The 15,387-nt window shown below is 46.4% G+C and overlaps 1 protein-coding gene across 1 annotated transcript in view; it reads right to left on the bottom strand.

The window, feature by feature from the left end:
* The window catches only part of ME2 (malic enzyme 2), a 42,529-nt gene extending 27,527 nt beyond the window's left edge, over positions 1–15,002 (bottom strand). Inside the window, exons 1-2 of the mRNA XM_051642492.1 lie at positions 14,904–15,002; positions 7,772–7,900 (exon numbers count right to left, since the gene is read on the bottom strand). Of these exons, the coding sequence (XP_051498452.1) occupies positions 7,772–7,879 (108 nt within the window). The 5' untranslated portion in view covers positions 7,880–7,900; positions 14,904–15,002. The remainder of the gene's footprint in view (positions 1–7,771; positions 7,901–14,903) is intronic.
* Between the last annotated feature and the right edge of the window lie 385 nt (positions 15,003–15,387).

Genomic DNA, 15,387 nt, shown 5'->3' on the forward strand with positions numbered 1-15,387 from the left:
TTCCTGCCCAGGCCTAACTCAGGAATCTGAATGCCATCAACTTCCATCCAGAAATTCCATCCTTGCTCCAACTAGAAGAGAACAAGCTCAGGCCAGAGCAGAACTATAAAAAACCCAGAGCCCTTCCAACACTTTTTATCTTTGTCCACATCCATCAGCTGCCTCATGTTTTGCATCTCATTCCCTGGGCAGCACCTTGCAGGATGGAATTTTTTCCTTCAACTAGTGAGCTTGGAACTGCAGTCTTAGAAATTTCCCTCGTTTGAGAAGCCCCAGTTCAGTGTGACAGAACCAGTGACCAGTTTTCCAGTGAATGAGGAGGCACTCAACAACTTGCAGCACTGGGACTGATGCTCCCAAAGCCACTTAAGATCCCAGCACCTCAAAAGCTCTGGATTCCACTGGGATTAAATGCCTAAATAATGCAATTATTTGAGTTTAAGTCACAGGGATCATTTTCTGGCTTCCTCTGACCCACAGAGCTAGGTGTCCTTTCTCTGGGTGTTATGCAGTGACTTTCACTTAGATTAGTTTCCTTAATCCTCTTTACAGCTCAAGAAAAACACCAGGTGTCCTTTCTGAGACAGTACAGACAAACCAGGGAGCACATCCAGGAGAAAACCCAGCACACTTCAAAAACCACCAATGAATTAATTAATACACACAGACTAATTCATTGCAACAAAATCAACGTACTGCTGTGGGGGGAAAAAATACAAGTAAAAATGAAGTGTTGACAGTTTTTTAGTCAAGACAAGCTCACATTGAGTCATCAGATACTTTGCCTTTAATCCACAAATTATCTGGCACTGGGATCTCACCTCAGCCCTAACAACTGGGCTTTGCCACACAAAGAGAGTGGTGCTATAAATACCAGCATAAAAAAAATTCCAGTTGCCTACTTTGCATGAAGGTGAACAGGAGACCTGAAGCCTGCAAGAATGATTTTTTATTTATAGCACCACTAAGCAATAATGTGAGGTTTCTAAGCAGAGAATTATTAGTGATGATAGTTTTTTTGCCTGCCTGCAAAGTCTTGCAGGTATATATATATATATATATATATATGAGATACTTTTACCCAATACCATAAATAAAGAAATACCCTCAAAGCATTCTGAAAACAACACATAACCCATTCAAAACCCCTGATAAAGATGTAAATACAGAATATATCCAAACGTGCCACAGTTTGGAGAACAAGAATTAGCCTACTTCACAGGGAAGATTTAATCAAAAGGTTCTCATATAAGAACTTCTAATGATTGTTATAACATATTCAGCAATAACCTCTAGGCTCTGAAGCAGCATCATAAGCATTTTTTAAATAAAGTAGATTTTACATTGGGTTGTGGGCTGCTTAACTCAGCTTCTTTTTGCTATAATCACAAAGTTCATTGTTACACAACACATCTTCAACTGCAAATTAATAAAGTTCATTCCTATGAATCAAAGGTGGTTCTGCTATCTCAGAGTTTCCCTGTGTTTATGAGGACAGTGTAGAATATGGAAACCTCCTTTGGTTTCTTCCCTCCCTCATTTTTTAAACTCCATTTTATATCTTTATTCTTCCAGAAACAGCACAGTATGTGCTGGAGGGCAGAGATGACACAGCACAGCAAACTACTCCCTGCTGAGCTGAGAAATGACCCAGACCTTCCCCAGGTTATTAAGCCTTTAAAGAACTTAAGTCTCTGCAGGCAAAGATGCCACCAGTTCTTGTACCTCCTCTGCACATTTGGAACCAGCTGTAAATGATTTTGGTTGCTGAACCAGACTTTGCAAACCCACAGTAGCTCTCATTTACTAATGATGTGGCTTTAATTAGGAGCGTTCCCCTGCAGAAAATGGGAAAAGTCAGGAGCAGAAAACCTTCACACACCAGCAGGGAAGTCATCCAGCCTCTCTGGGGTTTGTGTCCAAGCACCAATGGTTATGGTAAAGCAAAATCATGTGCATGATGACTGAAATGGTTCATCTACACCATCACTGAACATCTCAGAGACATTTCATTAACTTGCTGGTTTTCTAACTGAATAGCTTTAGTTGCTTTTGTTCTCCTTTAATGGCATGAATCTTACAATAAAATAAAGAAACCAAGAAATGAAAAAAACAAGCCATCTTCCTTCCTTTCTCCATCCACCACCCAGCAGCTCACAAGTCCTGAGCAGAGCAGCTGATCCAAGTGAAATGAGGTGCAACATTACCTGTCACCTTTGGCACTTATAGCACCTTTCCAGACAGATGATAAAAGCTGGTTATAGATTAAACAATTCCATCTTTCCACTTCTTATTCCCTTTCAAAGCATGCAGGTCTCAAGGAAGCTGACAAAAGCTGCAGAAGCACAGCCATGAAACCTCCATCCAACAGTCCCTCCATCTCCAAACCAGTTGGGGAAGACACAAAACTTGCAGTGGGATTTTTGGGCTGGGCATGCCCTAAGAAATCAGCAGTTTTCCATGAGTCTCCTGCCTTCTAGGATCTTTCCTTGCAACTAATCAGAACCTGCTGGTAGTATTTCAAGCACTGCATTTCTTACTGACATGCCAATCACCCTTTGCAGCACATCTCCTCATCCTGTTTAACCTGGTTTCCCCAGGAAGGGAGATGGGCACTGAGTATTCTCCACGCTGGCTGCTCAAGCCAACAGACACAGTCTAAGAAGGAGGAAAAAGAAATCAGGTGTGACAAAAACCAGCATGCTGAGAAAGGGCAGTGGAAGGGAGTGGAAGCTGCTTTTAGTCCTTCAGGTTCACACAATCCCTCACATTCTCCTGTCCTGTCCTGTTTATTTTGTCCAACTGGCTTTAACTTTGGGTTGAGTTTTTTGTTTGGTTGGTTTTTAGTCTGAATTGGAATATTTGCCAGAAGTCAGGGAGGTAAACCTTTGTTAAGAAAAGTGATTCTCTACACAGAGGTCATCTCCCAAGAGGTTCTAGAAGTATCCAGTCAGGCAGAGATTAAAAGAAATTGGGTGGAAAAAGCTGGGAATAAATACAGATGAAACTGTGATTAATAATTATCTAAATACAACACATGAGAAGATAATCAGCCACTCGGAATCACAAAATGGTGAAGGTTGGAAAGGACCTTCAAGATCATCAAGATCTAACCTCCCTGCTATGAGCAGGGACACCTCTCACTAGACCAGGCTTCACAAAGCCTCAATCCATACAGAAATACCCATAAACAAATCCCCCCACACTCTGTTTTTCTGATTGACTTCTCATACTTGCAGTAAGACTCCTCACGATGAAGAAATACTGAATAAACTGGTTTACATCTTCAGAAAGAAACTACCAAGTTTATCAAAGCTTGGCCAATGGCCTGGGCAGCTCCATCTCATGCCTCCCAACCTCCTACTAGTTCAGCCAAGCCTTTGGTCTCCAGCTTCCCACTGTTCCTTCCCCACGGAGCTGGGAGAGGCCCCAGGCATGACTGTCCTTATGGCACCACTAAAACCAGTTTCCCTGGGGATACCACATCAGCTCTCAGTCCTGCAGGCACAGTGGGCAGAGCCCAGCAGTCTGCCCTGCTCACTTGGGTTTTTTGAGCAATCTGGAAAGCCAAGCTTTTCTGTCTTGTCACAGAACAAAAATATCTTGCAGAAAAAACCCAAAACAAAACAAGAGACTCAGTAGAAACTATTCACATGTTACTAAACAGGCCTTGCCTGCCCTCTCTGACCCAGAGCTCCCAGGATGTCTGTTACTTTACTGCGTTTTCCCATCACACACAGTGGACACAGGGAGAGCTCCTCAGGAATGAATCTGGGATTGAAGTGTGACACTGTCAGTGATTTATTTGTTTTAATTCAACACGTATTCCCCCCCACGTGGGCTCAGGCAGATACAAACAAACACAAATATGTGCATGCAACACATTTGATGCAACGTCCTAAAGATCTTTGCTGAAGCTAAACACTTGAGAGGCCCTGGCAGGACAGAAGAATGATATTAAAGGATGAAATGACCAAAGAACATTGAGGAAGCAAGTACTAAAAATGGGGTAATGGAATCAACTGTACAAAACAGTCAAGCTTTTAGGGAGGAACAAGAAGAAGTGATGCCACAGTGGAGAAAAATCTAAAATATAGAAAGCGTGACATGTCACTCAGAGTCACCAATTGCTGCAAGCACAGAGGAAACAAACACACAAATAATGCCACAGGTCACCTATTCCCAGTGAAGATAAAGACATTGATGCCACTCTGTGTGGCCAAGTGGACATTGTCAAGGTCAGGGATCATCTACCCAGGCATATTCTGTTCTGTGCAGACAGAAAAAATCCTGCCTCTTGAGTGAGAACCCAAAGCACGAGCACAATATAAATACCAATTTAATTGCCACTACTAAATAAATGAGGTTGTCCTAAAAGCACCCAACCAGCTTCAGATGCTGCCTTGGCACAGCAGGGATTTCCAGCAGAATAAAAGGTCCTGAAGCCAATTAAGTGCAGTTTGAATCCCTGTCACAAGAGGAGAAATCAAACATCATGGATGACCATAAATACAGAGATGCCAGAAGGAAGCTAGAATATGTTGTGCAATTGTGTTGGGCATTACTGATGGAGCTCATGAGCTTTTTCTGAGCCACCCTGACAAGAAACACTTGAAAGCTGGTCTCCAAACATAACAACCCAAACCAGCCAATGAAAGTGTAGCAGGAACCTGTAAAAGACAGGTAGAGAGGTAAGGATGGGAAAGAAAACTAACAAATGGGAGAAGAAAAAACTACTCCAGTAGCAAAGAACCAGACCAGATTAATTTGCACAAGGAGTGGTTTTCTGCTAGTGATGCTGCCATGTTGCAGTGCCCAGAGATACTAAAGGAGACCAAATGTTTGGTGGAGTTGATAGGGACTGGAAAAACTCAACACCAGCAACTAAACCATGACTCTTAAAATGATCCCCTCCACAAGCTGCCAGCAAGAGAGAAAGCCTTTTATCTGTGCCTGTATGTATATTTTATGTATATATGCATATGAGGCACTGTGAGCAGGAAGAACACAAAGGGTAAAGTACTTTCCATATTGAGTCAATCATTTATTCATCTGCTGAATTTCCCAAACACACTTCTGGACAGATACTGAGCCCAATATCAAGTAGTATCACTTAACTACCTTCCAGATCCATTCAAACCTTATCAGCCTTCACAGCAGACTGATACAAATGTGCCAAGTTTGTTTTTTCCACTCACAAGTATGACTTTTTGGAGACATTAAAACCATTTTGGAAATCAACCATTACTAAATAAGCAGCTCTTTGCTCTTCCCTCTTCCAAAAAACCAAAACAAACAACCCATAAAAATCCGGCGTTGTCCTCAATCTACCAGAGAATTCCAGGCTTTAAAAAACAACAACAGATATTACCAGTAGAAAAAACAGTAAGAAATGACCTATTGTTTTCATTTCTGGACACACTTGCATAATCAGCACTCGGAGAAGCTGCCAGGGCTTGAAATAATTTCCACTGGCACATCAAAGTGTTTATAGCATGGAAAAGTCTCGAGATGATCTGATTTTGACAAATCACACCCATCTATTCTTTTCTCCTTCCAATCCCAATTTTATTTTTGAGGTCAGTCAGTCTCCATAACTTCTACAGTCCTCTCTCTCTGTAGGCAACCTGCATTCTGGAGTCAACTCACATTGTGCACAAGGAACAGTAAGAAACTTGACTGCACCTCTAGATTTTGCCTTCTCCCTTTCTTTTCAGCACACTCAGGAATCACTTAAACCTGAAGACACCCAGGAAGGAGGGAAGGAGGGAAGGAGGGAGGAGGAGGGAGGAGGAGGGAGGAGGAGGAGGAGGAAGGAAGGAAGGAAGGAAGGAAGGAAGGAAGGAAGGAAGGAAGGAAGGAAGGAAGGAAGGAAGGAAGGAAGGAAGGAAGGAAGGAAGGAAGGAAGGAAGGAAGGAAGGAAGGAAGGAAGGAAGGAGGAAGGAAGGAAGGAAGGAAGGAAGGTAGGAAGGAAGGAAGGAAGGAAGGAAGGAAGGAAGGAAGGAAGGTAGGAAGGAAGGAAGGAAGGGAAGGAAGGAAGGAAGGAAGGAAGGAAGGAAGGAAGGAGGAAGGAGGATGAAGGAGGAAGGAGGAGGAGGAAGAGGAAGGAAGAGAGGAGGGAAGGAAGGAAGGAAGGAAGGAAGGAAGGGAAAAGGAAGGAAGGAAGGAAGGAAGGAAGGAAGGAAGGAAGGAAGAAATGGGAGGGAAGGAAGGAAGGAAGAAATGGGAAGGAAGGAAGGAAGAGAGAGAGAAAGGAAGGAAGGAAGGAAGAAGGAATGGGAGGGAGAGAGGGAGGAAGGAAGGAAGGAAGGAAGGAAGGAAGGAAAGGAAAGGAAGGAAGGAGAGGAGGAAGGAGGAGGAAGAGGAAGGAGGAGGAAGGAAGGAAGGAGGAAGAGGAAGGAAGGAAGGAAGGAGGAAGAGGAAGGAGGAAGGAGAGGAAGGAAGGAGGAAGAGGAAGGAAGGAAGGAGAGGAAGGAAGGAAGGAGAGGAAGGAAGGAAGGAGAGGAAGGAAGGAAGGAGAGGAAGGAAGGAAGGAGAGGAAGGAAGGAGAGGAAGGAAGGCAGGCAATTTACAGTGAAGGACAAATATAAAGCATTGGAGGAGGGGAAAAACTAATACCAGAGAATGGGGAAGAGGAGAAAAGCTAGATATTCAAAATACAGGATAAAACTATGCAAGTCCAGCTGCCATAGCTTCATTGCTCCTGAAATATCCCATCAGAGGCATGTAGATTTGTCACCTTTCTTGGTCAATTTAGACATCTTGGGTCAGGGCCCTGAACAACCTGGGCTGCTGGGAGGTGTCCCTGCCCATGCAGGGGGGTTGGAACCAGATGATCTTTAGGGTCCCTTCCAACTCCAACCATTCTATAGTTTCTTACTAGTTTTAGTTTACATTAATTGCTTCAATATTCCTGAAGGCTACTACTATGGGAAAAAGAAAACAAAAAAACAACAAAATCACAAAAATTAAGGATTGGGAGGTGGAAAACAGGGAAAAAATACAGAAACATGTTGTGAAGGGAAAAAAAACCAAACCAACCTGCTTTCTTGGGAGAAGTTCCTCTCAATGCATGGCATTAACATAATGTCTGCACTTCCCAGCTAGCTCCATTCAAGGCTTATTTTTAGATGCTCTCTGCCCAACACTCTGCTCAGGGATGTTTCTTACTGATATGGCTCAGTCCCAACCCATAGTCTCACAGGAAAAAGCCAGGACTGGGACAGGGAGACTTAACACTTTCCATCACGAACAAGACTGAATTCAGCACTGCCCCATCCCTGGCAGTGTTGAAGGGCAGGTTGGATGGGTCTTGGAGCAACCTGGGCTGGTGGGAGGTGTCCCTGCCCATGCAGGGGGGGTGGATCTACATGATATTTAAGGCCCCTTCCAACCCAAACCACCTGATGATTCTGTGATTCACTTTTACAAACTATAAAATAAGACTCTTTTTCCACTAAAGCTTCAATTCACCCAGCCCCAAAACTAAGCCAATCATCAGAAAGATTCAGCAACTCTCTGTTTGGCACGAGGAAGCAGCACTATTGATTGTGTAAACCACTGCAAACCAGGGAGAAGGTGTTACTGGGAGTCCTTGTACTCTAGGTGTCCACAGAATAAACTGGAAACGATCACTGACTCCTCCATCTTCTGCACCCTTTTTTGGCTGTGGCCCAGTACACCTCCTGGCAGGGTTTAACCCCTAGAACAAGGTCCACTGGATGATTACCAGATGAAGATAAGATATTTTGAGAAATCAGGCACTACCAACCTTGTTTGTTCGTGGGTTTAACATCAGTGGTTTCCCTTTTTCCTTGGTGTGTGCCCTGCGACAAGCAACCACCCAGGGAGTGGCAGCTCCTCGTAGCCTGGAGAACATCTTGGGGTTTGTAGACAGCACCTGGGAAAAGGAAAAGAAACCCATTCAGAGGCAGTGGAACAAACGTTCAGGTTTGGAAGCCATATGTTGTAAAAGAAAATAGCTACCTGCTGGGTAAGACTCTTTGCTCTTAAGGCTGTGATAATAACCCAAAACTGCCTTGCAGCAGCCAGGAGGAAGGTTTTACAAAGAGAGCACATAAGTGGAGAGAACATACAGAGATATTAAAAAATGTGGGCTAGCAGTACACTGTGAGCTGCAGCCAGGCAGCATTCACTAGGTATTGTCTTACAGCTGCACCATAAACCCAGAGCAGAATTGCCATCAGCAAATATTAACCTTCCCTGGTGACCCATGCAACTGGCACCAGTGCAAATACCAGGGAGGACAGAATGACTTGGCCTACTGCAGCAAGGAAACTTCAGCTGAGTTTTTCTCCACCAGCTTACTGATCATAAAATATCGTGGTCTGGACCACAGAAAAGAAAGAAATTATGCCTGTTCATAGACTGGTTTGGGTTGGAAGGGACCTTAAAATCATCTAGATCCAATCCCCCTGCATGGGCAGGGACACCTCCCACCAGCCCAGGTTGCTCCAAGCCCCATCCAACCTGCCCTTCAACACTGCCAGGGATGGGGCAGCCACAGCTTCCCTGGGCAACCTGGGCCAGGGTCTCACCACCCTCACAGTGAAGAATTTCCTCCTCATGTCTCACCTAAATCTCCCCTCTTCCAGTTTTAATCCATCCCCCTCATCCCATCCCTCCCCGCCCTTGTCCCAAGCCCCTCCCCAGCTTTCCTGGAGCCCCTTCAGGCACTGGAAGGTGCTCTAAGGTCTCCCTGGAGCCTTCTCTTCTCCAGGCTGAACACCCCAACTCTCCCAGCCTGTCTCCAGAGCAGAGCTGCCCCAGCCCTCGGGTCATCAAATATTAAATACTCATTCAAAAACAGGCACTTGCACTAGGATCACACTATTAATCTATTAAAACGAGATTCAAACAAAACGGAGGAATAAAATGGTCCCAAAATTACTGAACTGGGGGGTCCATGCTTAGATTTGTTAAATTCTAAACCTAAACCAGGGTTATCTTCAGAAAGAATACAGCCTTTCCATTAAATTATATGTTTCCCTAATAAAATAACAAAGTTGTTAGTACCATTCAAAAGCTTAGTTCTTCATCTCACAAGGTGACAACCACTCTCAAACCCATTTTATTCCACTAATTGTTTGAAGAAATGATCATTGATGACACACTTTTAGAACACAGCAGCACCAGGGGATGTGTCCTGGGCTTGTCTCTCAACATTAGTTCACCAACACAGACACACAACAGCAACACCTCACACAGAACCATGGCCTGGGTGAAGATACAGGGACAGTAAAGCAAGTATCAGACACGTCTACGGAATGAAATTAGGCATGGTTTGGATTTTTAATTCCTTCCAGATGGAAGCCCAAATGAGATTAAGGAAGAAAACTTCATTATCTCAAATATAGCCTGAATACTTGAGAGAACCCTTCTCTAATCAAATTTACACATAACCAACTTTTAAGATGGCCAGACTGATTTCACAAGTTACAACCTGAGGATTTGCTTCAAAATCTTTCCGAGGCACTAGAAGAACATGCAAACATATTTTACTTTTCATCACCAGTTGTACCTGAGATTCTCTTCCACCCATTTTAAAGCCCAGAGGAAAGCAACACTGACACTCAGCAGGAACCAACCCTTGATCTCATCCTTGACTTCCTTCTTTGGGCCTTGCAATTGAAAAAAGCTCCACTCAAAAGCCTTGAGCTTAGTTGTTTGGTGGTAAAGACCATAAATTTGCCATGTGGAGACAGGAGGAAGGGAAGCCTTGCCAACACTGCAAACAAATGTTGCTTCTAACGTGACCAGGCCTCCCTAAACCAGCTAGCAGTGGACTCAACACAGCTGCTGTGCCAGAACCTGGGGCAGCTGAAAATCAGGATCAGATAAGCACAATTCAGTTCGTGCTGCAAAACAAGCAGCCTTTACGAGTGGCAAATTCAGTCTTAACTGCTTTGAATTCTGATTGCTCCTCTGCCATGGTTACACAACTGGGATTCCATCTCCTCGTGCACGTGAGGCTGAGAAGGATCTGTGAGCACAACAAACCTCAGGCCACATCCCACCACTCCAGGGTGCTGGGGTGGTTTCAATCTGTCATGAGCAAAAACCTGAAACAAGCAGCCCAAACACCACACCTTATTTTACTCTAATTACATTTAAATTGCTTCCTTGCAATCAATGAGCATTTAGGAACCCAGCAAGATTGTGGCCCAGTTTTCTCTTAACTCAATCAATTAACTCTCCAAGCAATGAGAGAGAGAAAAATAGACTTTTAAGGGGTGTGATTAAAATTTTATAACTGTTACTTTCTGCTCTCCTCTGTGAGAGAAGAGACTTGCTCCTCTCCTCTGAGGGGCCACACCAGCACCTACAATCACTCTCTTGGTGGAGGTATCTCAGATGCATAAAGCAAGTGGGAGAATCGGGCTTAATTTTCCTCTCAGTCCCTCTGTTTAGATCCAAGAGATACACTCCCAGCTCATTTATATCCAGGGTAGAACCTGACAGGTTACTCAGTCCTGAGCTCTCCTGCTCTTCTAATTGATTCCTATTGCTGTTTCACCTTGCACATCTCCAACTCCTTCTGTTGCTGACTTTTAAACGTGTCTTAGCAAGAATCTGCCTCCAAAACTCACCTTATCACCTAACCCTGAACCCACCAAGCAAGCATCCCTCTCCATGCCCTGTCCACACTCCTCTCTAAGAGTGTCAAGAGTTCTATGCTTTTGCTCATGACCTGTCATGAGTCACCTCCTGGCTTATGCTGGCCACCAACCTGGCAAGAACAAACCACCACTCATCTTGCCCAGGTCGTCCTGCTTGAAAAGGCTCAATTTCTCTTCAAGAACAAATGCACAGGACAATCCAGGCAAGATATCACCAGACAAGAAAAATACTTTAGATGCAACACAGTCCAACTGACAACAAAGAAGCCATCTGGGCAGCTCTGCTTCTCCTCTGGCCTCATGGGAAAGGAAGAAGGGCCACCAAGCCTTGTGCCTGGAGACTTGCATGTGCCAGCCCTGCTTCTGGGAGGTACTTTGGGCAAGGACAGATCTGGAAGAAACGTCTCCCAAAGCTTCAGTGGACTCCTGGAGTGAGTCCAGAGGAGGCCACAATGATGATGAAGGAGCTGGAGCAGCTCTGCTCTGGAGACAGGCTGGGAGAGCTGGGGTGTTCAGCCTGGAGAAGAGAAGGCTCCAGGGAGACCTTAGAGCACCTTCCAGGGCCTGAAGGGGCTCCAGGAAAGCTGGGGAGGGGCTTGGGACAAGGGCAGGGAAAGGACAAGGAGTCATGGCTTTAAACTAGAAGAGGGGAGATTTAGTAGGACATGTAGAAGAAATTGTTTATGGTGAGAGTCATGAGACTCTGGCCCAGGTTGCCCAGAGAAGCTGTGGCTGCCCCATCCCTGGCAGTGTTGAAGGGCAGGTTGGATGGGGCTTGGAGCAACCTGGGCTGGTGGGAGGTGTCCCTGCCCATGCAGGGGGGTTGGAACTGGATGATCTTGAAGGTCCCTTCCAACCCAAACCAGTCTGGGATTCTATGAAAGAGCAAGCCAGGTGTCTGACTCAAAAGGTCGTGTCTCGTATTTCTGACCAGATTCTATTCCATTATTCCATGACCAGGATGTCAACTGAGGGAAACACAGGAGGTTTCAATGGTGTGAAAACACACCCGAGAGAAGTGAGGTTGTGCAACATTCTGTGAGAAGGAATTAGAAGGAAAGCAGAGGAACTGAAAGAGGAATCACATTCCTGCTGAAACATGTGTCAGCATAATCAGAACAAGGATGATTTTTCTCCTTTCACTACTTGACAATGGTAAGGACAAACCACCATTAGGCTTAATGCAACACAGTTGTTCACTTCTGACTTACCACTACAGAAATGTTGTTTCACAGTTCAAGAGAACTGAATTCTCCAGCACAGCAGATGACAGCTCTCTGCTCTGCCTTATCAGGAGGCATCTGGCCAGGTCAAACTAATTACCAATCCTGCACGAGTGTCCTTATCTAGGAGCAAATGTTTTTGCTGCTGCAATGATGGGTTTGTTAAATTGCAAAAGCTTCTTTTAAGGGAAAGTTTCATCATACTTTTAAAAGGCACAATTACTCAGAGAGTCAGGAAGCCCAGTGTCAATTAAAGCAAGGTCTGCTTCAATTACTGCCTGATTTGTGGATTATACCTTAATACTCAGGAGCATCTCTCAGTGCACAGCAACTTGCTCTTGATGACTCTGCAGTCTTCCTTCAGCTTCAAGGACAGCTAAACCTACTCCCAAGTATTCCCAAAATCCTCTGTAAATGAACAGTTCCAGTCTTTCTTCCATGCACACAATGTGTGTGAACAGGAGCTTGATAACACCAGCTGGAATTATTAATTCCAGGCCATGCAGGCCTCACAGAGTTTCCAGCCTGAATTGTTTTTTTGTTTTTTTAAGCACCACTGCTCTTGGGTCAGCAAACATTTGCTCTTAGAGACACAGCACAGCAAACTATCCTCTTGAGTCTTTACCATCCCAAGCCTGGTGTGGATGCACCATTGCACTCTATTCTCTTTTTTAAAACAATCAAAAAAAGGAGCAGACAAGCCTTTCTTAGCCAAGCATGACACAAACCAGGCACACACAAACTGGCTTCATCACTTCACTAATGATAAAGCAGTCAAAAATTATCACATTAGGCAAGTACCAACTGTACACGTGTCTCCCAGGGAGACTTTTACTTCAAGAAAGCAGCTTCCCCTGCACCCACCACCCTGCAGCAGGTGCTCTGGGGACCAAGGGCACTGGGACCACCCCAGTACTTCAGATTCCTTCCAGCACAGTCATTTTGAAGGACATTTCTAATGTACTTTGAGACCTACAGATTGAAAGGGGCAATCATACAGGGAGGTGTTACTAATAAATCATCTGGCAGTGGTCAGCAGGTCATTTTGGAAGCAGATCTTTCACATATTAAAATTACTTCCCTCCTCTTCTGAGGAAATCAAGTCAACAAGGAGAAATGTCAGGTGCAAAGGACCCAAGCAGAGTAAGTAAATTCTCAACTTTATATAAAGTATATTAGAAAACTTCTCACAGCACAACTATAAAATAGGACTAAATTGCTTGGTGTTGGAGCCTTGGTTCAGAAAAGCTCTGACTACACAACATCCGAGAGCCATTTCTTTATACACTCATGGATCTGCCCTAAATATTTTTCTTAAGCATCAGAAAGTCCATTATCTTGCTCTGTGGAAACTGCAACAGCAGGATTTTTTGGCCTAGTATGACAAGATGTATTGACATTTTTTTATTTTATTCCATTTGTCTTATTGGTATCTGCATCTACATATGCAGGATAAAGGCAGAACCCTCAGAAAGACAGCAAATATAAAGAGAGAGCCACTGTTGGTTTATTCTGGAGAGGAGGCACACAGCTGGATTAGAGCTGTTTTCTCCAGTTCAAAAGGATGGATGTTTTGGCTAGAAGTTTAGAGAGCAACAAGGACATCCCCAACATGATGGGGGGCTGGATCTAGATGATCTTTAAGGTCCCTTCCAACCCAAATCATCCTGTGACTCTCTGCTCTGCTGCACTGGCTAACTCAGAACTACCTGTCGTGGAAACGATGCAAAGTATCAGCCTGCTGTGAACTCAAGCTTGGGCTTCTACAAGAAAATTCCTGCTTCAATCCCAACACCACCATCCAGCCACAAGCAGCGACCAGCCACCACAGCAGCACCGTGCTCCTGCTGCAATAAAGGTGCTGCCACCAGCAGTAAAGATGAACATCTAATCAGCACACCACGCTGCCACACATTTTGACAGCTTCTTGCTTACTTTGCAGGAGATAAAAAAGCTTCCAACCCTGCCTGCACTCGGGCTGTTGACTCGGAATTCCACCGCCCGGAGTCGTCAGAAGCTTCGTCCTGGCTCTTGCAATGCTCATTTTTCTCTTAAAACAGACGCTCAGACTGAATTTCTACAGACCAACAGAGCCAACGACATGTTGGCTGCACACACACGTGGATCACTTGCAGTTTCTTGCTCTGCCTGGTGGGTTTTTTTTGCATTATTTGCATACATACACAGAAATTTCCCCTTGCTGTTCACTGTTCCACTGTTCCACTGCTTGGAATTAAAGACTCCTGATACCAAATTACTCTTGGCTGCGAGACGGCCCCTTTTTATCAGCTCTTTATCAACTCCGCGGCCTGTTTTTGGGGGGGTTTCTTCAAGTAGTTAGAAGACTAAACACGCCAGAAACCAGCGGTTTTTATCTCGTGCGGGGCCAGGCGGTGACACTTGAAGCAGCCACTTCTCGAAACAAACAACCCGAGAGGCCAAACCCCAGGACGGCAAAGCTCTTCACAACAACCCCCGGCAGCGTTTCCTCTCCCAGCGCCGCTTCCCAACTTCTGGCTCTTCCAGCGTTAATTTAGGGCCGTGCCGTGAGAGATGGGATGAGGGGGGGATGGAAGAGGGGGGAGAAACCCTCAGCCGAGGAGCCGCAGAACCAGCTGAGCCCCCCACCCTGGGGACTCGGCGAGGAGAGAGGCCTGACCCGGGGAGAGGCTGCGACCAGCCCGAGGGGGTTGGTTGCTCTCCGGGGGGGGGGGGGGTGGCAGCTTGAAGGTGTCACCCGCTGGGACAGCTGCCCGCCAAGCCCGGCTCACCGGCCCCAGCCCCGCTTCCTCCCGGGGGGGGTTCCCACCTGCTGCCAGGCCCGGGGCCCCCCGGGGGGGGGGTGGGGGTGGGTGGGTGCCGAGCCCCGCGGCCCTCCCAGCACCCCGGGCCGAGCTGCTGCTTTGCTGCCACCGGAGCCCATCCCCTCTCACCTCCCTCCGCTCCCGGGAGGGCCTCTCTCGCCGTGCCGAGGCGGGACGGGGCTGGCCCCTTTCGCACGCCACGGCAACTGGAGAATTGTTACCAGAACGGGATCTACCTCCTCCAGCGGCTGCTGCCCTCTGAGTGATGCTGGCCGAGGACCTGTTTCTATTGTGCAACAGCAGCTCCCATCCGCCGGAGCTCCGGCCGCCTCGGAACCCGCCACTCACTGGCGCCCACACGGAGGCACCAGCGAGGGACACCCCGGGGGGCGGGGCGTTCCCGTGACTGACAGCCCGCCGCAGCCAATGGGAAGCAAGCTTCCTCGGCGGCCGCCGCGCCGCTCGGCCAATCAGCTTCTTTCGTTCGGTTCCCCGCCCTGGCAACGGGAGAAGCGGGCCGGGCGCGGCCTGATGAATATTCATGAGTAGGGGTGCGGTGGCCAATCAGCGAGAGGGGGGCGTGGCCATGAGGAGCTGAGGTCCTGAAAGGGGCGGGGCCGGGGGTTGTGTGAGAGGGCGGGGCCGGGAAGGGAGGGGGGAGGGAGGGAGGGGATGGGGAGAGTGGGGGGACATGAGGGGACATGGGGGGATGGGGAGGGA

This window comes from Apus apus, chromosome Z (genome assembly GCF_020740795.1).
Source record: "Apus apus isolate bApuApu2 chromosome Z, bApuApu2.pri.cur, whole genome shotgun sequence".
In the NCBI taxonomy this organism is placed as follows: Eukaryota; Metazoa; Chordata; class Aves; order Apodiformes; family Apodidae; genus Apus; species Apus apus.